Raw genomic sequence first — 24736 nt, forward strand, 5'->3', positions numbered from 1 at the left:
AAAACAGAACTTCAGATTTCAGCGCCGACAATCAGACTGAACCCTCTGTTGTTTATTTCTGTCAGTAAACTTCTGCTTTCTGGACGTTCATATAAAACATTTATTCATGTTCACAGTGTCAGAAAACGAGAGTAATAAAGTAATTAAAATTTAAAAAAGAAAATTGAAAAATATGTTTAAAAAAAAATCATAATAAAATTACCAAAAATGCAAGAAAATCAGTAAAAATGTTCAAAAAATCAATAAAAATTGTGTAAAAAAATATGCATAAAACATTAAAAAAAATGTTTCAAAGATAATAAAATTCCCAGAGCAGGAGGGAAAAACAATCAGTCTTTGAAGACGTGATGCATTTTATTTATTTTATTTTAATGTGCAAACGAGGTTTTATCGCACTGAATTTGCAAAAATTTGCATAAATAAAAATACAAAAAAAGTCATGAAATAAACTGAACAAGAAAAATTATAAAAGAAAGTTGAAAAAATGTCCAAAAAATGAACTAAATATAAAAAAAAATTAAAAATTTTTGAAAATGAAAAAATAAATCCAAAATTGTGCAAAAATATTATAAAAACTTTTTAAAAAATTTTTGTGAAGGTAATAAAATTAGGAGAGTAGAGAAGGAGGGAAAAACAATCAGTCTTTAAAGATGAGATGCATTTTATTTAGTTTATATTATTTTACAAGTTTAGTGAAATTTCTGTTTAATTTTGCAAACAAGGTTTTATCTCACTGAATTTACAAACATTTGAATGAATAAATCACAAAAAACTACAAAAAATTATTTAAAACATCTCTCATAAAAACAGCCTGAAAAAACAAAACAAAAAAAACAAAAAAGATTTTTCTTCATGTTTTTTAGAACAAAATCTTGTATCAATAATGATGTGAATAACTTATGAACAAACCTTCAGTAAAAACTTTCAGAATATAAACATTATTTAGAAAATATAAAATGTGAGGAGTGGAAGGTAAAATAATAAAAATACAAAAACAAAGTCAAAAAATATGGCCAAAAAATAAAATAAAATTACCAAAAATGCAGGAAAATCAGGCAAACTGTCCAAAAAAGTGTAAGAATTTTAATAAAATGTTAAAAAAAAATGTTGTAGAAGTAGTAAAATTCCCAGAGCAGGAGTGAGAAACAGTCTTTAAAGATGAATGCATTTTATTTATTTTAGTTTATATTATTTTACAAGTTCAGTGAAATTTTAAATGTTAAAACGAGGTTTTGGCTCACTGAATTTACAAACATTTGAATGAATAAAAATGTTAAAAAAGTCATAAAATAAAGTAAACCAAATGTGTATTTTAGTTAGTTTTATTTTAGCATCATTTTTACATTTATTTCATGTAAAAATACAGTTTGTTTTGGTCAAATTGATGTCCTTTTCTGTTAATAATGGATATGGTTTCATACTTATGACAGCTAAAAATACTTATATTAAATGTTAAACACACCAACTGTTGTGCTGATGATGGAACAATTCTGTAATATTTACAACAGGTCACACAAACTTTATTTTAGAAGTATTTTCATGTAAATTTTTAAGCAAACAAACTTTTTTTAGCCGTAAAATCAACAGTACATTTTCTGTTTAAATGTGCAAACGAGGTTTTATCTCATTGAATTTGCAAACATTTGAATAAATAAAAATGCAAAAAAGTCATGAAATAAACCGAACAAAAAAAATTCAAATAGAAAGTTGGAAAAACAGTCAAAAAAAATTTTTACCAAAAATGCAAGAAAATCAGCAAAAATGTCCAAAAAATGTCAACAAAATACAAAACTTTTGAAAATGAAAAAAAATTCAAGTTGTGTAAAAAATATCAAGAAAACATCAAAAAAATACTTTAACAGTAGTAAAATTCCCAGAGCAGGAGTTAAAACAACTAATCTTTAAATATGTTAGTGCATTTTATTTTATTTTATATTATTTTAAAAATTTAGTGAAATTTTCAGTTTAAATGTGCAATCAATCAATCAATCAATCTTTATTGGTCATTGCACACTTTCATATACAACGAAATTTCATTTGAGCTGCCCTGCCAATGACAGCTCTGGCTGCTGCAGTGCTGCACACACCTTTCTTGAGGAAAAAAGAAAAAGGACATGTTGGGATCTGGGTAGGGATAGCAGAGGGTAAAAGAAAAAAAAAAGGCTCGTTGTACCAAATGAAACCTCCAATGTTGGGAAATTCAATTTGAGAAGGAACCTAAAAAAACAAACCCGCAAACAGGCAAAGCATGACGTTAGACAAGGATAGTTGGGATAAGGATGTGGGGTGGTGGAGGGGGGAGCACTGCACAGTTAGCTGGTTCCTGTGCAGGTGCATGGATTCCTGGCTCCTGTGTATAGTGAGGAAAGCTTGTGGAGGCGGGGGGGATGGGGGATATGGACATGTGTGTGCGAATATTTAGCTCAGTCCTCAGTTCATGAGTCCGATGTGTGTGTATGAGTGTAGCCCATCTTCTTCCGTCTCAGACCTCCGGTGTCTCAGTTCACAAGGGTGGGAGCGCGATAACACAGCAAGGTTGCTATGGAGACGTCCTCGGTTGACCCGGTCCAAAAGTCAACAGGTGTCCTTGGGAAAGTGGGGGGGGTGTAGGAGAGCTATCTCTTGGCCATGAAACTTCCAGAGGAGTTTGTTATTGTTCCAGGGGCACCAGAATGTAATCAGTTATTCACATGTTTGGGCGGGAGAGAAGTAATTTCACCTTCTCCCTACTGCTCTCAACAATTTTAGACCTTAGCTGTAGCGATTCTCACCCTGATGGCTTCCAATCTGCAACTCAAATCAACAGTCACACCAAGCAAATTGTTCATCTTACGATTGAGTTCGTCATACCGAGAATCGGCAGCTGTGATCCGATCGTTTGCATAGACCAGCAGAGTTTGGACGTCGTTTCTGTCTGCGGTCTTCCTGATTTTCCAGAAGCTCAGGCCAGTGAACAAGCCAATTATCAGCAGGTCTGTCATCATAAATCCGAATATATAAACATCTTCCACATCCTCCACGGATAGGGGTGCCAGGCACATGATCCCCTTCCACTTCCCCCAGGCGTCGATCACGTAACCAGAGGCGAAACTCCCATCCGGGTAGGTAGGCTCCCCTAGGCCTGTGCTCTTTGTGGCGACAATCTTGTCAATTGCGTTGAGAGACCAGTTAATCAATTCCATGATCGGTGTTTCGAAGGTCCAGTGCCAAGCGATCGCTCCAAGTCAGACAGACGAGACGAAGACGAAGAAATGCAGCAAGCAGGGAGACATGAGGGTAGGGAGGAACAGAGATAGCGGAGCGAGGAAAAGTGCGACCGCCTCCTACGAGAGCTGAGAGCAAAATGTCGAGTTTTTATCTCACTGAACTTTCAAAAATTTGTATAAATAAAAAATGCAAAAAAGTCATGAAATGAAGTGAACTATAAAGATTAAAGAAAAAAGTTGAAAAATGTGTCCCAAAAAATATAATAAATTAACAAAAATTCAAGAAAATCAATAAAAATGTCCAAAAAATGTGAACAAAATATAAAAATGACAATGAACAAAAAAAACTAAAAATTGTTTTTAAAAAATTTATAAAATGTCCAAAAAAATAATAATTTAAAGGTAATAAAATTAGGAGAATAGAGAAGGAAGGAAAACAATGTCTTTAAAGACGTGATGCATTTTATTTATTTTAATTTATATTATTTAGTTTAGTGAAATTTTCTGCTTAAAAGTGCAAACGAGGTTTTATAAATGTCACTTTAGACACAGAATTCTAAATATTTTTAATTATGAATGATAAAAGAAACCTGTAAAATGCTCCTAAAAAGATGAAATAAATGAGATCTATTTGAAGTTTTTAGTCTCTTACGGTGCAAACTGTGGAATAACAAAATAAAAGCCCTGAAGAGGGAACAGATGTGGTGTTTCTGAGCGGTTTGTCGGTTCCTGGTTCTGGTTTATGGCTGCAGGAAACTGTAAAAAAAATGAGTTTAAGGATCGTGTTGAAGGTGTGAAGTGATTTAGAAACACAGATTTAGTTCAAACTGCTGGAAGGAAACAAGGTCTGGCTTATTACAGATCATAAATCCACCTGAAGATAAAAGTTTGGGTCCAGCAACATCTAGTTTCAGAGTTAAAGCAGCAGAAGTTACAGTTTTGAGTCTTTTAGTTAAAACACGTCGACGATTTTCAGTTAAAAACGCACTTCAGTGAAAAAGCATCCAGAATAAAGTGAAAACAGGTGTTTAAAAAGCAAAGCATAGTGGATTTATTTCATATATTTACCATCTTTCTAGTCCAGCTGATGATCATCTTCAGTTCTTCTAGCAGCAGAAGTCCGTCCTCTGCTCTCGTCTCTTCATTTATTTCCTCTTCGTTTGTGATTTCCTCAGATTAATCTTCTGAATCTCCTCAGTCCTCTGCTCCAGCAGGGGGCGCTGTTCTTCACGTTCCCACCAGAACGTTCAGCATCAAGCAGCTGAAGGACGTCGGAGGATGAAACGTCTCCTCACTGAAGATCGAACCCCAGAGGAACCGGAGGAACATTAGGGGATATCGTCGTCATCTTCGTTCTCCTCGGACTCGGAGGTGGAGCTCGGACTTCGTATTCGGCTCCAGCAGGTCTTGTTGTGGTTCAGGTGGTCCATCATGGTCCTGCTGAGAAGACTGGGCTCAGTGAAGCGCTGCCACTCCTCAAACAGAGGCTCCACGATGTAGGAAATGAAACCTGGAACACAGAAGAACCTGTTAGACCCACTGGAAATACCACAAGAGACTAGAGAGGCCACCAAGACAACTATGACTCCTCTGAAGAAGCTACAAGAAAGAGACTAGTGAAGCACGGTGGTGGCAGCATCATGACTTTGAGATACAGTCTGTATAATCTGTCTATATATATTCTACTCAGATTAAAATAAAATAAAAGCTAGAAACTTTATTTTAAATTTGGAAACTTTCTGTATTTTTATGAATTATTTTTCAGTCCTTTCCAGTATTTTTGTCGCCACGGCTACTGCAATTTTACAGTTTTTTTAGAGTGTAGATGAATTAAAAATGCAGTTGGTAATAATAATGTGCGGGACAAAGTTTATGTAGCGACATTAAATATCAAATAAATGTTAAATTCCAGGTTTGAGTCACTTTTAATGATCCTGAATCCTCTAAACTCACCGATCTGAATGGCTGAAACTGAGTCGGCCTGCTGGTCACACAGAGGACTGATCTCCAGATCAAACCTTTTCTCCAAATCACCTGCAGAGTCAATAGAAAACAGAAAACCTGCTTTATAATCTTCATAAAAACATTTTAAATCAGTTGGATGAAAAGAAACTGGAGTACAAAGTGACTTAAATGACTCTTTCAAACCTTCCGCAGGTGATTAAAGACGTTTATTCCCTCAAAACAGAACTTAAAATGTAGTTTATTGTCTAGACATGGTTGCAGTCTGTGAATGAAGGTTTTAAAGTGGATCCAGCTGATATTCATCCACCCACCCTGCCGGTAGAACTCCTCACAGACTCGTTCACTCCACTGTCTGCTCAGCTTCCAGATTCGACAGGGATTACAGACGTCTGCGCACTTCAGAGCGATCTGAGGACAAAGAAACACGTTTTACTGCATATCTGCACTGCAGCAAACTGGAAACAGAAGAAAAACACTCGAACTAAAGTATCCAGGAACCTTCCAAATGCAGTAAAATCTCAATTAATTGAAATTAATTAATTGAAATTGAATTAATTGAAAGTTGGAATGGAAGTAAAGTAAAGTTTGAAATAACAAGAGTTACTCCAAGCTTTTTCAATTATTATCAGGTCAGATTAGAACATGTAAACCTCCCACATCTGCCAGTCGATTTATTTAAACTGAATACTGAATGCATATATTAACCAGTGACATGATGGAAGAAAACCACAGATTCTTTCTTGTAGGAACGCCAGGATGAGTTTGTTCTGGGATCCACTTCAGATTGATGAAAAGCTGCCAAAATGTGAAAATTATCACAACAGAACATGCAAATTTGCACTGTACATTTAACATGTTGGATATTTTCACATCAAAACAAGTAAATCTCTCTAAATGATCATTCTGTGTGGAAAAAAATGTTGTGAGATTTCATGAGCTAACAATCTTTTAGCGTAAATTGTCCAAAGTGAAACATGGTGGTGGTAGCATCATGATGTGAAACACGGTGGTGGCAGCATCATGATGTGAAGCATGGTGGTGGCAGCGTCATTATGTGAAGCATGGTGGTGGCAGCATCATGATGTGAAGCATGATGGTGGCAGCATCATGATGAAGCATGGTGGTGGCAGCATCATGACGTGAAGCACGGTGGTGGCAGCATCATTATGTGAAGCATGGTGGTGGCAGCATCATGATGTGAAGCACGGTGGTGGCAGCATCATGATGTGAAGCACGGTGGTGGCAGCATCATGACGTGAAGCACGGTGGTGGCAGCATCATGACGTGAAGCACGGTGGTGGCAGCATCATTATGTGAAGCACGGTGGTGGCAGCATCATTATGTGAAGCACGGTGGAGGCAGCATCATGATGTGAAGCACGGTGGTGGCAGCATCATGATGTGAAGCACGGTGGTGGCAGCATCATGATGTGAAGCACGGTGGTGGCAGCATCATGATGTGAAGCACGGTGGAGGCAGCATCATGATGTGAAGCACGGTGGTGGCAGCATCATTATGTGAAGCACGGTGGTGGCAGCATCATTATGTGAAGCACGGTGGAGGCAGCATCATGATGTGAAGCACGGTGGTGGCAGCATCATGATGTGAAGCACGGTGGTGGCAGCATCATGATGTGAAGCACGGTGGTGGCAGCATCATGCTGTGGGGATGCAGACCCTGGAGGTCTTGTAAAGGTAGAGGGTGTCTATACTACAGTCTGTTTACCATATAATATATATAATATATAATGTATATTTATATGGAGGTGTACCTGCAGTATGAAGTGTCGGTGCTCAGCCAGCTGCAGGTCCAGGTCCTGGTGGTCCAGATGTTCTCTGAAGGTCAGCAGGAACTCGTTCTGTCTGCTGATGTCTGTGGCCAGGATCAGAGAACCCAGCTGCTGTTCCACGTCCTGCCTGCAGAGCAGAGGGGGGCGCCACCGAGTCAGAACGCTGCTTCATTTGACCAGGTTTATTAGAAAATCAAGGTTCAATACAGCAGTATGATCCTGGAGGGCATGAACCTGGGCTTCTTCATCGTCATTTCAGGGACTTTTTGGACAAATTTGGGGAAATCTGGACAAATTTATTTCATTTTAGACAAGTTTCAAGTCATTTTGATTAAATTCTGAGTCATTTTGGACAAGATTGTGTAATTCTAGACAATTTCCGAACATCTGAAAACTCCTTTTAGATAAGCTTTGATTTAATTTTTGTCAAATTCTAGGTCATTTTGGACAAACTTGGGCAAATGTGGATGAATTCCTTTCTGTGTCAACAGCTTTCAAGTGATTTTGAATAAATTCTGAGTCATTTTGTACAAGTTTCTGTAATTTTTGGACTATTTAGAAACATCTGAAAACTCATTTTGGACAAGTTCTGATCAAGTTTTTGTCATCCTGATTAATTCTGGACTAATTCTGAGTCACTGTGGACCAGTCTTTCTCAATTAGGACAATTTAAAATTAATTTTGAACAGGTTTTGAGTCATTTTCGCAAAGTTTCAAGTCACTGGAACATCTGTACACTGCAGCATCTATTGATAACCGTGAGGCGTTCAGGGAACATCTGTTCAGGTCCCTACGGTGTAGCTTAGTGTTGTCATTTGGCACAAATTCTGATTAATTCTGGACTAATTCTGATTAATTCTGGACTAATTCTAGGTCATTTTGGACACCCTTTGCGTCAATCTGAACATTGTTTTGTTATTTTGGACTTTTTGAGTCATTTTGATCATGTTTCATGGCATTTTGGACAAATCTTGGTCATTGTGGACACTTAGGTTTCACTTTGGACAACTTTTAAGTCACCTATTTTGAGACATTTTGTGGAAGCTTCAAGTCTGTCTGGACAACTTCCTGCAATTTTCGATGAATTTGAGTAATTGTGGAGAGATTTTAATTGATTTTGAAGAGGTTTTGAGTTGTTTTGAATCATTTTTGAGACATTCTGGACAAGTTTCTTTCATTTTGGATGATTCTGGACAGAATTTGGTCTTTTTGGACAGGTTAGTTTAGTTTTTTTCCATCCACCTCGTAGTTTCTGTGAATTTGTCCTCAACACATCAAACATCTGGACGATGGTTTATGTCTCAGCTGATCAACAGTTTCTCTCTGTGTGTGTGTGTGTGTGTGTGTGTGTGTGTGTGTGTGTGTGTGTGTGTGTGTGTGTGTGTGTTCTTACGTGACGTCAGCAGGCAGGTGTGTTAACAGTCCAGACTCTCTCAGCATCCCTACAGTAGATCTCCAGTGGTGACTCTCCAGCACTGATGTGTTCTAAATGAGACAAACAAGCATCCTAAATATAAACATAAACAGACCAGCAGACACACGAACACACACTGATTACTAATCCAGCTGATTAGAAATATATCAGCTGATCAGTAGATGTAGACCAGCTGTAGTTCCTGGTTGTTCCACCAGGTGGAGCCTCTTCCTGTAGAGACCAGAGCTTCATTGGCTGCTGACTGATCGGCTGGAGGCTAACGGCTGAGAATAGATTTAAATCTGCGTCTCTAATCTGGACTCACCTGGTAGAGCGACGCCAGGTGATGTCGGGTCTTGATGAGGAACGGTTGGTTGACTCCTGGATGGTCGACGTCATGAGCAGCAGCAGCCATCAGACCCAGGAAGACGTCCAGAGGACTCAGATGTTCAGCCAGCTGCAGAACACAGAGATTTAGAGAGATCTACTGGGATCTACTGAGATCTACTGGGATCCCTGAGATCTTTTAGGATCTACGGAGATCTACTGAAGTCTACTGGGATCTACTAGGATCTACTGAAATCTACTGAGATGTACAGATATCTACAGAAATTTACTAAGTTCTGTGAGGATCCACAAAGATCTACTGGGATCTATTGAGGTCTACATAGATCTACTGGGATCTTCTGAGATCTACTGAGGTCTACAGAGATCAACAGAGATCTACTGAGGTCTACAGAGATCTACTGGGATCTACTGAGATCTCCTGAGATCCACTAAGACCCACTAAGATCCACTGTGGATGAGAAGCTTCAGAGAGTGTCGGTGTTTTCTCACCTTGGGCTCCTTCAGATAGCAGTACATGGCCTGAGTGACATCAGCAGCGTGGATGGCGTTGTGATAAGGATTCTGGGAGTGGTAGTCCTCCTGCACCATACCTGGACGGAACAAACACAACGACAGACCTTAAAAAACAATTTCATTTGGCTGTAAACACTGGAACAGCAGGATCCTGTACAGGGAGCAGCTATAAACACACATTTTTCTTACTTATGGAGGGTAAAAAGAGCTAAAAAATCCCTCAAACCTGAAAAAAATTTGAGTTTAATATGTCAGCAAAAGGAAATTTTTAATGAGATTAAACCTCATTTATATATTTAAATATTCTCAGAAAAGTTTTAAAACAGAAATAATTGTGATAATTACTTTAATCAGCTGGAGGTTTCATGGTGATGTATGAAATAAAATAGAAGTTTCCAATTAAAATGCATTAAATTTTAGAATACATTTGCAATTTTTTAAAATGTTGAATGCTTAATTTGATATTCTGATAAAAATTCTCTGATGTTGTTGCATTTTTTTCTTTTGTTCTGGTGACTTTTCCTGGTATTTCTGATGTATTTTTGGGCGTCTTACTGAGGAAACGGTGCAGTTTGACCACGTCCAGCTGGAAGTGATGGATGAGTCCAGAGATGTTGAACAGATGAATCACCAGAGTCACCAGACTGTTTCCTACAACACACAAAAACATGCTTAGACTGTCTGCAAAAGGTGAAATAATAATAATAAAATATAATAATAACAATTAAGACAAAATAATACATAATATGTGTACTGTGAGTGTGATGGAAAAATAAAAATAAAAAATGATTCGTAACTAAACTGATCTCACCGTTTGTCAGTCGATCAAAGAGGAAAATGTCAAAGTTCCAGGTTCCAACTTTAGAGAGCATGAACTGGAGAGACACACAAAACTGTTACACAACACTGTTACAGACACACAACAGTTGTGTAGTTTGACCTTTCAAATGATTGTGTTTGTGTGTTTGTGTTGCATTGTGTTGTGTTGGTATTATGTTTATGGTTGTGTTAGTGTCATATTTGTGTTGTATGTTAGTATTGTGTTTGTGTATGTATTGTGATAGCGTTGTGTTGTGTTGTTTTGTTCTGTATATGGCATTTTTGTTGTCGTATTACTGTTGCCTTAATGTTGTGTTAAGGTTGTGTTACTGTCCTGTGTCCTTCCAGCAGCCTGTCCCAGGTAGTCCTGGTGGATTGTGTTTATGTTGCGTTACTGTAGTTATTGTGTTAACGTTTTGTTAATGTTGTGTTTATGTTGCGTTACTGTAGTTATTGTGTTAATGTTTTGTTAATGTTGTGTTTATGTTGCATTACTGTAGTTATTGTGTTAACGTTTTGTTAATGTTGTGTTTATGTTGTGTTGTCGTCTTACTGTTGTGTTAGTGTTGTTGTTGTGTTAGTATTGTGTGTCCTTACAGCAGCCTGTCCCAGGTAGTCCTGGTCCAGCAGGTGCAGGTGTCCTGGAGGCCTGGAGGTTTGAGAGGACCTCTGGAGATGTTTCCTCCTGGTTCCAGACTGCAGCTCCCCCTGGAGGACGCCGGCTGCATTACAGGAGTGAGAGGTTACAGTTGGCTGCATTACAGGAGTGAGAGGTTACAGTCGGCCGCATTACAGGAGTGAGAGGTTACAGTTGGCTGTATTACAGGAATGAGAGGTTACAGTCGGCTGCATTACAGGAGTGAGGAGGTTACAGTCGGCCGCATTACAGGAGTGAGGAGGTTACAGTCGGCCGCATTACAGGAGTGAGGAGGTTACAGTCGGCCGCATTACAGGAGTGAGGAGGTTACAGTCAGCCGCATTACAGGAGTGAGGAGGTTACAGTCGGCCGCATTACAGGAGTGAGAGGTTACAGTCGGCCGCATTACAGGAGTGAGAGGTTACAGTTGGCCGCATTACAGGAGTGAGGAGGTTACAGTTGGCCGCATTACAGGAGTGAGGAGGTTACAGTTGGCCGTATTACAGGAGTGAGGAGGTTACAGTTGGCCGCATTACAGGAGTGAGGAGGTTACAGTCGGCCGCATTACAGGAGTGAGGAGGTTACAGTCGGCCGCATTACAGGAGTGAGGAGGTTACAGTCGGCCGCATTACAGGAGTGAGGAGGTTACAGTCGGCCGCATTACAGGAGTGAGGAGGTTACAGTCGGCCGCATTACAGGAGTGAGGAGGTTACAGTCGGCCGCATTACAGGAGTGAGAGGTTACAGTCGGCCGCATTACAGGAGTGAGAGGTTACAGTCGGCCGCATTACAGGAGTGAGGAGGTTACAGTCGGCCGCATTACAGGAGTGAGAGGTTACAGTCGGCCGCATTACAGGAGTGAGGAGGTTACAGTCGGCCGCATTACAGGAGTGAGGAGGTTACAGTCGGCCGCATTACAGGAGTGAGGAGGTTACAGTCGGCCGCATTACAGGAGTGAGGAGGTTACAGTCGGCCGCATTACAGGAGTGAGGAGGTTACAGTCGGCCGCATTACAGGAGTGAGGAGGTTACAGTCGGCCGCATTACAGGAGTGAGGAGGTTACAGTTGGCCGCATTACAGGAGTGAGGAGGTTACAGTCGGCCGCATTACAGGAGTGAGGAGGTTACAGTTGGCCGCATTACAGGAGTGAGGAGGTTACAGTCGGCCGCATTACAGGAGTGAGGAGGTTACAGTCGGCCGCATTACAGGAGTGAGGAGGTTACAGTCGGCCGCATTACAGGAGTGAGGAGGTTACAGTCGGCCGCATTACAGGAGTGAGAGGTTACAGTCGGCCGCATTACAGGAGTGAGGAGGTTACAGTCGGCCGCATTACAGGAGTGAGGAGGTTACAGTCGGCCGCATTACAGGAGTGAGAGGTTACAGTCGGCCGCATTACAGGAGTGAGGAGGTTACAGTCGGCCGCATTACAGGAGTGAGAGGTTACAGTTGGCCGACTTCTATAGGCCAGGTAGCATGGGGACCGTTTGTTTACTTTAAAGGGGAGTGAACTTTACAAACACACTAACACTGGGAAAAAATAAAAACTGTTATATTTTTGGGCGAAATAAACCTTTAAATCTTTGGATACATGCACAGAAGTTAGTACTTTGAATGAAGCACACATTTATGAATCTTTAAAACCACAACTAGATTGTTAGAAAGTACTAAAGGAGTGGAATAAACCTTTAAAATGAACAGTACCAGGACAGGAAGTAGTATTTTGGTCGGAATAAACCTTTAAAATTATAAGAACTTGGACAGAAAATACCATTTTGGGAGGAAAAAACCTTCATAATTGTGAGTATTGGGACAGAAAGCAGTATTTTATGGGTACAAACCTTTATAAATCTATACATATGCAGAAAAAGGTAGCATTTTAGGTGAAATAAAACTTTAAAACCATATGTCATGGGTTAGAAAGTAGTTATTTGGTGAAATAAAAGTAGTATTTTAAGCGGAAGAACCTTTAAAACTATAATTTGTTAGTTAGAAAATACTAATTGGATGAAATAAACCTTTGAAACTGTAAGTTTCTTGGAAAGAAGTACTGTTTCAGTTGTACAAACATTAAAAACTACAAATACTCAGGGAGAAAGCAGTATTTTGGCAGTACAAACCTTTAAAATTATGGCTGGAAATTAGCATCTTGGGTGGAATAAACCTTTACAACTATAATTTCTGCACTTTACCCATGTGTTCAGCAGGTGGCGCTGTTGTAACAACAAAGGTTCTACTAATGCTGTATTGCATACAATATGATACTGGAACAGCTGACACATCTAAAGATGATAGATCACAGAGTTTTTATAAGTCTCATTTTGCTCCAGATTAAACTCATCTTTATTATCATTCCTCAGAGTACAAATACTGAGACAAAAGCAGTTGTAAGCACTGAATTTAAAGTACCAAATAAGCAGTAATACTACAGTTTGAAGGGAAGGAAGCTTCAGCTATGAGAGTAGTTGGAGTACATGAAGATATAAACAGTATTAAAATACATATAATCATACATTATACATGAGTACACAGCATTATAAGTAATGTACACAGTAATACAGTAGTAGAGTATTTACAGGTTGTTGTTACCCAGAGCGGCTCAGAGGGAATCTGAAGTATTTAAATAGAATAAACTGCAGATAGTACAGGTGTACTAGATAAATAACAATATAAAGACTGATTCATGTTAAATAAATGTAGATATATTATATATTATAAAGTATATCCCTGTTCTAAATGCATACAACCACATATATAAACATTATAAATATGAAATAAATACATTCAGCGAAGGATTTTCTGATACTTATCGTCAACGAAAGGTACATTTTAAAATATCAGCATCAGTCTGAATGTCTGATGTCACACAGGAGTCGTTAATTTTCATAATTTTCTTATATCTTTAGCACTATCGATCAATAATTAGCTCATTTTAAATATAGATTAAACACACTGAACACTAGTCATATACTTTATCAGACCTCAGGCAGATTAGATAAATAGCTTGATTGTATATGTGTGTGTATAAATGTGGATAAAAGTAGTATTTTAGGTGAAATAAAACTTTAATACTATAAGTGCTTGGACAAAAAGTAGTATTTTAAGTGGTAGAACCTTTAAAATCACAACTTGTTTGTTAGAAAGTAGTAATTTGATGGAATAAATCTTTAATAAATATTAACTTACAGTACCAGGACAGGAAGTAGTATTTTGGTTAAAATAAACCTTTAAAACTATAAGAACTTGGACAGAAAGTAGCATTCTGGGAGGAAAAAACCTTGTTGTAACTAACTAATTATGAGTATTTGGCCAAAAAGCAGTATTTGTGTGGTACAATCCTTTAACATATATAAATATATACATGGAGGTCATGAACCACCACATTAGTCTTTGTCATGGTTCCCCTTTACTAGCTAAACCCCCACAATGCTCTCTGCTTGAAACACTTTGTTTTGCTTTGTATTCTGTAGAATATGTGCACTATGCCCCCTGGTGTTCAACATGAGGTGATGCATTTAATCACAGATGGGTAGAAGAGGCTCCACCTGGTGGTGCTACCAGGTACTACAGCTGATTTATAAGAGCTGCAGTGATTATTATCTAGGAAAACAGTATTAGCGGATACTAAATATGAAAAAACAAACGAAAATGTGTGTAAACAAAGTATTTTATTGTAAATATGAGCCTCATAAGTGCATCTTTGCGGTGTTGTCGGTGAGTTTGATTGACATAATATTTGTCAATGTCATGTTTTGTTCAGCTAGCATGAATAAAAACGAGACTCAGGTTTAAATTAAAACTGTACATTTGTTGTATTCAGACTTACTTTTCAGGACGTGCAGGTCGATCAGAGGATACGAACCTCTTCTTTCAACCAGCAGCAAACCAGCAGGACCAGAGTTCAGCCTGACGTCAGCTGAAACACCAACAGGAAGACGTTTAATGAGGCTGAAGGAATCTTAACAGTCGATGAGGAGAGTCTTAGTCGACCACAAGTTTGACTGGTTGGTTCAGTTTTAGACAGAAATCCTCTTTTACCGACTGATTCCTGCAGCTATTGGACAGTAAGAAATCCACAGTAGAATCATTCAGAGGCTAAAGGATGAATGCAAGGAGAACCACAGCATCTAACTAGGGCAGTGTTTGTTTTGAGTTTTTGAAGTAATTTTGAGTCTTTTTGTGGTCATTTTGTGTTGATGTTGTGTCTTTTTCTGAGCATTTTACATCTTTCATGGTAATTTTATGTATTTTTCTCATCAATTTGTGACTTACTGCACATTTTGTGTCTCTTTGTGTTAATTTGTGCCTCTTAGAGCTAATTTTGTCATGGACAGCGTGTGAACCCCCCATTCCTGCTGTTGGCTCATTGCCTTCTCCCCCTCTCCCTCTGCTTGGCTGGTGATCAGAGCAGAGTGAGAGCAGCTGTGGCTGATCACCATGACCATAAGATCGAGCCCCACCCTGCATGCGCTGTGGGATCATACCAGTGTTTCCTCTAGGATCTTTTTCAGCAACAGCGGCAGGTTCTCTGGGACCGTTGCGGACAGAGGTCCTGGACCCCCTCTTAAGTTGCCTCCAGACAGAGGTCCTGGACCCCCTCCTACGTTGCCTCCAGACAGAGGTCCTGGACCCCCTCCTACGTTGCCTCCAGACAGAGGTCCTGGACCCCCTCTTAAGTTGCCTCCAGACAGAGGTCCTGGACCCCCTCTTAAGTTGCCTCCAGACAGAGGTCCTGGACCCCCTCCTACGTTGCCTCCAGACAGAGGTTCTGGACCCCCTCCTACGTTGCCTCCAGACAGAGGTCCTGGACCCCCTCCTACGTTGCCTCCAGACAGAGGTCCTGGACCCCCTCCTACGTTGCCTCCAGACAGAGGTCCTGGACCCCCTCCTAAGCTGCCTCCAGACAGAGGTCCTGGACCCCCTCCTACGTTGCCTCCAGACAGAGGTCCTGGACCCCCTCCTACGTTGCCTCCAGACAGAGGTCCTGGACCCCCTCCTACGTTGCCTCCAGACAGAGGTTCTGGACCCCCTCTTAAGTTGCCTCCAGACAGAGGTCCTGGACCCCCTCCTACGCTGCCTCCAGACAGAGGTCCTGGACCCCCTCCTACGCTGCCTCCAGACAGAGGTCCTGGACCCCCTCCTACGTTGCCTCCAGACAGAGGTCCTGGACCCCCTCTTAAGTTGCCTCCAGACAGAGGTCCTGGACCCCCTCCTACGTTGCCTCCAGACAGAGGTCCTGGACCCCCTCTTAAGTTGCCTCCAGACAGAGGTCCTGGACCCCCTCCTACGTTGCCTCCAGACAGAGGTCCTGGACCCCCTCCTACGTTGCCTCCAGACAGAGGTCCTGGACCCCCTCCTACGTTGCCTCCAGACAAAGGTTCTGGACCCCCTCTTAAGTTGCCTCCAGACAGAGGTCCTGGACCCCCTCCTACATTGCCTCCAGACAGAGGTCCTGGACCCCCTCCTACGCTGCCTCCAGACAGAGGTCCTGGACCCCCTCCTACGTTGCCTCCAGACAGAGGTCCTGGACCCCCTCTTAAGTTGCCTCCAGACAGAGGTCCTGGACCCCCTCCTACGTTGCCTCCAGACAGAGGTCCTGGACCCCCTCCTACGTTGCCTCCAGACAGAGGTCCTGGACCCCCTCCTACGTTGCCTCTAGACAGAGGTCCTGGACCCCCTCCTACGTTGCCTCCAGACAGAGGTCCTGGACCCCCTCCTACGTTGCCTCCAGACAGAGGTCCTGGACCCCCTCCTACGTTGCCTCCAGACAGAGGTCCTGGACCCCCTCCTACGCTGTCTCCAGACAGAGGTTCTGGACCCCCTCCTACGCTGCCTCCAGACAGAGGTCCTGGACCCCCTCCTACGTTGCCTCCAGACAGAGGTTCTGGACCCCCTCCTACGCTGCCTCCAGACAGAGGTCCTGGACCCCCTCCTACGTTGCCTCCAGACAGAGGTCCTGGACCCCCTCCTACGTTGCCTCCAGACAGAGGTCCTGGACCCCCTCCTACGTTGCCTCTAGACAGAGGTCCTGGACCCCCTCCTACGTTGCCTCCAGACAGAGGTCCTGGACCCCCTCCTACGTTGCCTCCAGACAGAGGTTCTGGACCCCCTCCTACGCTGCCTCCAGACAGAGGTCCTGGACCCCCTCCTACGTTGCCTCCAGACAGAGGTTCTGGACCCCCTCCTACGCTGCCTCCAGACAGAGGTCCTGGACCCCCTCCTACGCTGCCTCCAGACAGAGGTCCTGGACCCCCTCCTACGTTGCCTCCAGACAGAGGTTCTGGACCCCCTCCTACGCTGCCTCCAGACAGAGGTCCTGGACCCCCTCCTACGTTGCCTCCAGACAGAGGTCCTGGACTGTTTTTTTGTGTTTGCTGCTGACCTCTGCCTGCTGGTGGTTCCTGATTCCTCCAGCTCACTGGTCTCCCATCTGGTCCTCCGTTCTTCTCCGTGGATTCTGTTGGATTGAGGAAATTGTCCGTCGTCAGAACCACCAGGATAACACCAACCACAACACCTGGAGTGTCTGGATCCATCTCACCTCCTGCCTCGTTTGGGACGCCAAACCTACCATCCTCGTGTCTGCCTATTTATAGGAGGCTCCTAGGAAGAACCAAGAGGAGACCAATTCCCCCATGGACATTCCCCCTCCCTCTTCTAGTGTCAGGAAGGTTCTCCAGCCCTAGAGTCACCAGACGTAGATAATACCAACCTGTTTTCATCGGCTCTTAACCTTTGGGGTTTTTTTTAGGTTAGAGCTTTTGGGGTTTCACTATAGTTACTGGTTGTTTTGAGTTTGTTTAGTTGGGTTTCCTTAGTTGTTTCCCTGCCCTGGTTTTACCAATAGCGGGTTAACTGTAGTTTTGGGTTTTTGTTTTTAGTCCTCCTTACCTCTAGAGGTGCTTAAGTTCAGTCTTTTTCTAGTAACTTCTGGTTCGGATCGGTAGTTCTGGTTTTTGGTATGTGTCTATTCCTTGAGTCTGTAAATAAAGCATTCTAAACGGAAATCCTTTTGCTCTCATTTCCTGCTGTTGAGCCTCTGGCACCTGCCATAACACTCCGTGCTAATTTTATGTCTCTCTGTGCTCATTTGTGGTTGTTTTGAGGTCATTATCTCCTGATGGCTATAGATGACCTCTGACAGGATGATCGGCTTCATCAGATTATTATTCAGTCTGTTATTCTGTGTTTTACCTCCCTGTATGTTGCGTCTAAATGACAGACATCCAGCAGCAGCGTTCCAGATTCCTGCCTGTTTCCTGGTAAAAGCAGGTGATTAGTTCTGCTCAGAGCCAGAGGATTTAATCCAGAATCTACACAACAGCCTTTGTTTGGAGACTCACACAGCCAGAGGCCTGCAGCAAACCACACAATTGGGTCTCTGAGTTTACACTTGAATAAACTGAATAATTTACAGCTCACCTGTGAGGAACTGGAGCTTTTTATCTCCCCCAGGCTGCTGATTCACCTCAGATGCTAAAATACCTGCTAATGGGTTTGGAGTCGCTGTGCAGGAGAGAGGAGCTAAAGCTAACATGGAGGGGCTAGCAGCTAAAGCTAGCAGAACAAAACTAATAGAGGCTAGCAGAGAGGAGCTAATAGATTAAAACCATGAGAGTGAAGCTATCACAGACAAGCTAACAGTGAAATTAGCAAAATGAAAGCTAACAGAACTGCAGAAATTTTATCTCTTTTTGCATCATTTTGTGGTTATTTTGCATCTGTCTTTTTGTTGTTTTGTGTTAGTTTAGATTTTTTCTTTGTTGCTTTTTGGTCATTTTGTTTCTCTTTTGGTTGCATTGTGTGTTTTGGTGGTAATTTGTGTTTGTGTTTTTTGTGGTCTACTTGTGTCTCTTTTTGATCAGTTTGCATCATTTTGTGGTCATTTTGTCTTTACCTTTTTGTGGTCCATTTGTGCCTCTTTGATTTGTTTGCATCATTTTGTGTCATTTTGTGCATTTTTGTGGTCCGTGTGTGCATCTTTTTGATCAGTTTGCATCATTCGCTAGTCATTTTGTGTCTTTTTGTGCCTTTTTGTTGTCCATTTGTGCCTCTTTTTGATTAGTTTGCACCATTCTGTGGTCATTTTGTGTCATTTTGCGTGTTTTTGTAGTCCATTTCTGCCTTTTTTGGATCAGTTTGCATCATTTTGTGCCTTTTTGTGGTCCATTTGTGCCTCTTTTTGATCCGTTTGTCATTTTGTCATTTTTTGTGTCTCTGTAGTTAGGTTGTGCATCAGAAAAACACACTGTGTAAATGCTAGTTAAAGTCCAGGACAGGATAAAGTGTTTGAGGTAACTCAGTGCTGCTGGAACAGTTTGTTCTTTAAAACCGGAGAACGTCTTTGTTTCTGATGCAGCAACAATCAGAGAATAAACTCATATCGGTTTGATCTCATCCTCCAGACTGTGTGGTAAATAGGTCGCTGTCTCTGCTGCAGAACTGGGTCAGTTCACACGAATCAGTTTAAAGAAGCAGTACACACACACACACACACACACACACACACACACACACACACACACACACACACACACACACACACACACACACACACACACACAAACACACATACTCAAATGAGGTTAAATCCCTCATTCAAAATGCAAAAACAAGCCCGTCACACACACAGAGAGTCACTGAGTGTGTGGGTGTTTGCTGTCATCACCACTGCCATATTCAACACAACATAAACACACTGAAACACACAACAGATCCATGTGCACTCAGACACATGCAGCACATCTGCATGGCTGCAGTTAATGCACTGCTGCTGCTGCTGCTGCAACGTTTGCAATAAATAGAATCATGATTTTAAAAATTAACTCGCTCTACGCCGCTATTGTCGTTTTTTTCACATGGATTGCATTTTTTTGTGTGTTGTTTGTGGTTATTTTTGCTTCTATTTGTGGTTATTTCATGTTGACATAAACAGATTTAAAGACAACATTCTGTATCTGCAGTAACTTTAATGATCAGAGTTCTACTTTTACACTGTGAATATTTTCCACAAAAACATGCATGATTACCGGAAAAGCTGCAAAATCAGAAACCATCTGCTGCCATCATGACATCGCCGTGACATCATCACCCAGCAGACGCAGTGACGCAACGCAACATCATTCAGCTGAATTACTGCAGCTGAGGATTTAAACCCTCCGAGCCGACATTTAGCAGACGGATTAAATAACAACTAAAAAAACACAGACGCTGACTCACTAGTTATTCACTAGTTACTCATTAGTTACTCATTAGTTACTCATTAGTTAGTCACTAGTTACTCATTAGTTACTCACTAGTTACTCATTAGTTACTCACTAGTTACTCACTAGTTACTCACTAGTTACTCATTAGTTACTCATTAGTTAGTCAGTAGTTACTCACTAGTTACTCACTAGTTACTCACTAGTTACTCATTAGTTACTCATTAGTTAGTCACTAGTTACTCATTAGTTACTCACTAGTTACTCATTAGTTACTCATTAGTTATTCACTAGTTACTCATTAGTTACTCATTAGTTACTCACTAGTTACTCACTAGTTACTCACTAGTTACTCATTAGTTACTCACTAGTTACTCATTAGTTACTCACTAGTTACTCATTAGTTACTCATTAGTTACTCACTAGTTACTCACTAGTTACTTATTAGTTACTCACTAGTTACTCACTAGTTACTCATTAGTTACTCATTAGTTACTCACTAGTTACTCACTAGTTACTCATTAGTTACTCATTAGTTACTCACTAGTTACTCATTAGTTACTCATTAGTTAGTCATAGTTACTCACTAGTCTAATTATGATTCTGGAAAAATAGTGAGCCCCTGGGTTTTTCTTCACAGCATTTGAGACGTTTGTGGGTCAAACTTACTCATCCGACATTAAATATTCAACAGAAAGCAGCTCCACTGTGCTCCAGATGTTTTACCTTCCAGATGTGCTCCTCCGTCCTGCTTCACCTCCTCCTCCTCCGCCTCCACCCAGGGGTCTGGCTGGCTCCTCTCGGGCCCCCGGGGGCCTCCCCTCCGAGCCCTCCAGGCGGCCCGGAGCTGCCGGATCAGAGCCGGGAGCTCCAGGGCCAGAGACAGACCTCCACAAGTGACCGGGGGAGTCCTGAGAGGGGCCCACACTGGAGAACCAGGGGCCTCCTCCGGACAGACGCCCAGAGAAGAGTCCCCCATCCTGAGGTCCGGACCCCACAGACCCTCCAGGACCGGCATGGTGAGACCAGAGAGGATGGATGGATGGATGGATGGATGGATGTCAATGGATGGATGGATGGATGGATGGAAGGATGGATGGATGGATGGATGTCAATAGATGGATGGATGAATGTCAATGGATGGATGTCAATGGATGGATGGATGGATGGATGGATGTCAATGGATGGATGGATTGATAGATGGATGTCAATGGATGGATGGATGGATGGATGGATGTCAATGGATGAATGGATGGATGGATCTCAATGGATGGATAGATGTCAATGGATGGATGGATGGATGGATGGATGGATGTCAATGGATGGATGGATGGATGGATGGATGGATGTCAATGGATGGATGGATGGATGGATGGATGGATGGATGGATGGATGTCAATAGATGGATGGATGAATGTCAATGGATGGATGTCAATGGATGGATGGATGGATGGATGGATGTCAATGGATGGATGGATTGATAGATGGATGTCAATGGATGGATGGATGGATGGATGGATGTCAATGGATAGATAGATAGATAGATAGATAGATAGATAGATAGATAGATAGATAGATAGATAGATAGATAGATAGATAGATGAAGGTTATAGTAAAGAGGAACCTGAAGATGTTGACCGGCTGTCAGGTCGCCGTGGGAGACGAGGATGAGGACAGACTGGGACAGGAGCAGCTGAGAATGGAGGACGGAGTGATGAAGACGGCAGGAAGAGACGGAATCAGCGGCAGGACGAAGACAACGCCAGAAAACTGCCAAGGAGTGAAGAAGAAGATGGGATCCAGAAAACACAGAGCAGAGAGTTCTTCCAGGACTCGGCCTGTCTGCTGCCTCCTGCTGCAGCATCCTCCGTCTGAAGCCCGGCTCCGGCAGCATCTCTGTTTGAGTCTGAAGCTCCGCCCCCCTGCCTCCACGGACCAATGGGATGCATGAGAATCTCAGCTTTGTTCCCCAGCGAGGTCGGCCGGAGCAGGGCTGTGGAGGTGAATGCATCCAACAAACACCGACTCCAGACGGCTTCAGGAGCAAATCCTGGACCAGATTCAGCTGCACAGTCTCAGGTTTTAGTCCTCATCAGTCTCTGAAATATTCTGGCTGATATCTGAGAATTTCTTGTTTTCAGATGCGGTTTTACCCTCAAAGAATACACACAGGAAACCCTTTTAAAGGTTAATTACATCTAGAAATAAACTAACATCCATGAAATGTGGTGAGAACAGACAGAAGTGTTTATCTATGGGTGGATCCATAGTTCTACTAAAATACAGTCTTTGGTCGACATTTCACCAAAGATGACTTGAATCTTGTTCAAAATATTTTGAAACTTGTCCAAAATGGCTAAAAATGTGAACCCAATAAGATAAAGATGTTCGAAAAAGACTCAAAAGTGTCCAGAAAGACTTGAGACCTGTCCTAAAATACTCCAAAGATGTACGAAGTAAGACAAAGATGATTCATTTTACTATTGTTTACATGTTAAAAGCCCAATAATTATCCATCATTGCCATTTTGAGCAAGTTTCAACTTATTTTGGACATATCTTGATCTTATTTTGGATCAGTCTTAAGTATTTTTGGGCAATTTGTACTGATCATGAGACGGTTTTAAACCACAATAGCAAAGAAAAAAGGAACTTTAAATAATTTTAGAAAAATCTCATGTATCTGTCTGTTATTAACCAGTCTGTCTGCTCATCTGTCTGTCTACCTGTCTGTCTGTAAACCTCCTCTATCTGCTGCAGATGAACGAGGGAGGAGAGGAGTCACTGCGCAGACTCAGAACACGCAGCTCACACAGGAACACTGGAGACCAGAGAAGCAGGCGCGCAGGCGCAGTGAACGCACCTCCACCATCAGACAGGACGTGTCACCGCGGCGGCCGCTCGTGCACGACAGGTGACTGCGACGGAGTCACGCGCGTGTCGACCGCAGGAACGTAAAGGTGATCCGGTTTAGCTCTTCCCCCTTCCGGTTCCTCCGACCTTCACCTGTCCGCCCCTCCACAGGTGAGCCGCTGCTGTCCGCGCGCTGCTCTGTACCTGCCGCAGAGAGCAGGAAGGGGCGGGGCCGTGGCGTCACTCACAGGACAGGGCGAGTGGAGGAGTGGACCAATCAGAGCTGAGATACAGTCGCAGACCTGAAGGTGATTGGTGGAGGGAAATCATTTTTATTTTACTTTATTCTATTCTATTTGTATTTGTATTTTTTTTTATTTTTAATTTAATTTAATTTTATTTTATTGTAACTGAGCAGACAGCAGCAGAGAGGATTTAACCCATGATTTTTATTTTTTTATTAATTAAAACTGACATGCAAGGTACAAAACATGAATCAATAACACTGAGGTGAACCAGGTAAAATAAATTTAAATGTAAGAGGACGACACATTTATTCCTGTAGCAGCTAATATCAGACTCACACAGTGGTTTATTAAAATAAACAACAATAATTTTTTTTTAAAAAAGGCAATAAAACCTCAGAAAACACCCGTAAAACATCAGATAAAATGATAAAAGAACAACAAAACACGCCCCCCCACACAAATATATATATATATTATATATTTCAAAAAATATTCCAAAATAAATCATAGCAAAAAATTATCAACAAACATTTTATAAAGCATCTAAAATACATATAAAATATTCATATAAAAATAAAGGATATAAAAATTTTAAAAAATAGATTAAAAAGCATTTTTTAAAAATCTAACAAACATTTTAAGAGATAAAAATGTGATCACAAAAATCAACCATTTTAGTCAAAAGAACATTAAAATGTTTTAAAAATAGTTTCATAAGATATATATTTTTCTTTAAAAGACAATATAAATTCTCAGTGTTTTCTAGATTAAACCAGTAGTTGTAAACTGCTGATTAAATCTGTAAAAATGTGATGTTACTCTGCATTTTAGAATAAAACAGGTTTAAATGAGCTGATATATAATGAACAAAGTTAAAATATTAGATTAACGAACATGATGCTGACACCTGCTGGACGTAATTTAAAATGTCCAGAAAGTAAAATGAGTTTAAGGGACTTTGTAATCACCTGACTCATCTCTCAGTTTCATATTTTTCATCCCCTGTAATCAAGTTCAAATTCAAGTTTACGCCTACATTATTTCCACAGAAACATCAAGTACTTCACTCAGGCATAATATTGAGGTGCTTTCCTTCAGTATTTCCATGTTGTTCTACTTTCAGGTCCTAATATTCTCTTTTCTGCTCCACTACATTAATCTGACAGAGTTTTAAGATGCAGATTTGACACAATAAAGAATAAAACATTTAAAACTCAACACACATTTACTGATTCAAAAAGTGGTTTAAATATTGACATGTTTGATGTTTTCAATATTTTGAATATTTTTATGTATGAATATTTTTTAGGTCTCATAAATATCAAATAATGTCCCAGAAGTTTTTTGAAATGTGAGAGAAAAAAAGCCCCCGTAATATAAAAAATATCATTGTCGTTTAAAAAAATGTGTACTGGAAAAGACTAAAAATATTAATATAATGTCCCAGAAATGCTGCAAAATATTAAGAAACTATTTCAAAAAGATCATCAAGAAGTTACAAAAATCTTCCAAACATAAAAGAAAAATAAATCAAACATTTTAATAAAACATTAGAGGAAAAAAAAATCTAAGATACCCAAAACTTGCTAAAATTAAACCTATAAAGTGCCTGTAAAACACAAATCTTAAAATATTACAAAATGTCCGAGAATTCACTATAGAATATGAAGAAATTTCAGAAGAATATTAGTGTGCAAAAAAGAACAACATATGCAAAAACATGAGAAGTAATTAATTTTTTTTAAAA

General features: G+C 40.9%; 1 protein-coding gene across 7 annotated transcripts; it reads right to left on the reverse strand.

The window, feature by feature from the left end:
• Positions 1–636: 636 nt before the first annotated feature.
• On the reverse strand, positions 637–22963 carry LOC111586697 (cAMP-specific 3',5'-cyclic phosphodiesterase 7B-like). 7 transcript variants are annotated; one of them, XR_008603595.1, is made up of 15 exons: positions 20616–22960; positions 17069–17143; positions 14513–14602; positions 10651–10775; positions 10046–10109; positions 9790–9885; positions 9211–9311; positions 8699–8830; positions 8353–8444; positions 6942–7086; positions 5483–5579; positions 5160–5240; positions 4275–4716; positions 3859–3962; positions 637–3332 (listed from the first exon to the last, which is right to left on the reverse strand). XR_008603595.1 is itself a non-coding variant. In XM_035942125.2 (13 exons), exons 1-13 carry the CDS (start codon positions 20905–20907, stop codon positions 4535–4537), a joined length of 1572 nt encoding a protein of 523 aa, XP_035798018.1. In that variant the 5' UTR covers positions 20908–22960; the 3' UTR covers positions 3759–4534. The 7 variants fall into 7 exon arrangements, 3 of the variants coding, with proteins under 3 accessions (XP_035798018.1, XP_023152242.1, XP_054872136.1); XR_004846230.2 differs by lacking the exon at positions 3859–3962; XR_008603594.1 differs by having other exon boundaries at positions 3859–4716.
• Between the last annotated feature and the right edge of the window lie 1773 nt (positions 22964–24736).

Source organism: Amphiprion ocellaris, chromosome 12, assembly GCF_022539595.1.
Source record: "Amphiprion ocellaris isolate individual 3 ecotype Okinawa chromosome 12, ASM2253959v1, whole genome shotgun sequence".
Taxonomy (NCBI): Eukaryota; Metazoa; Chordata; class Actinopteri; family Pomacentridae; genus Amphiprion; species Amphiprion ocellaris.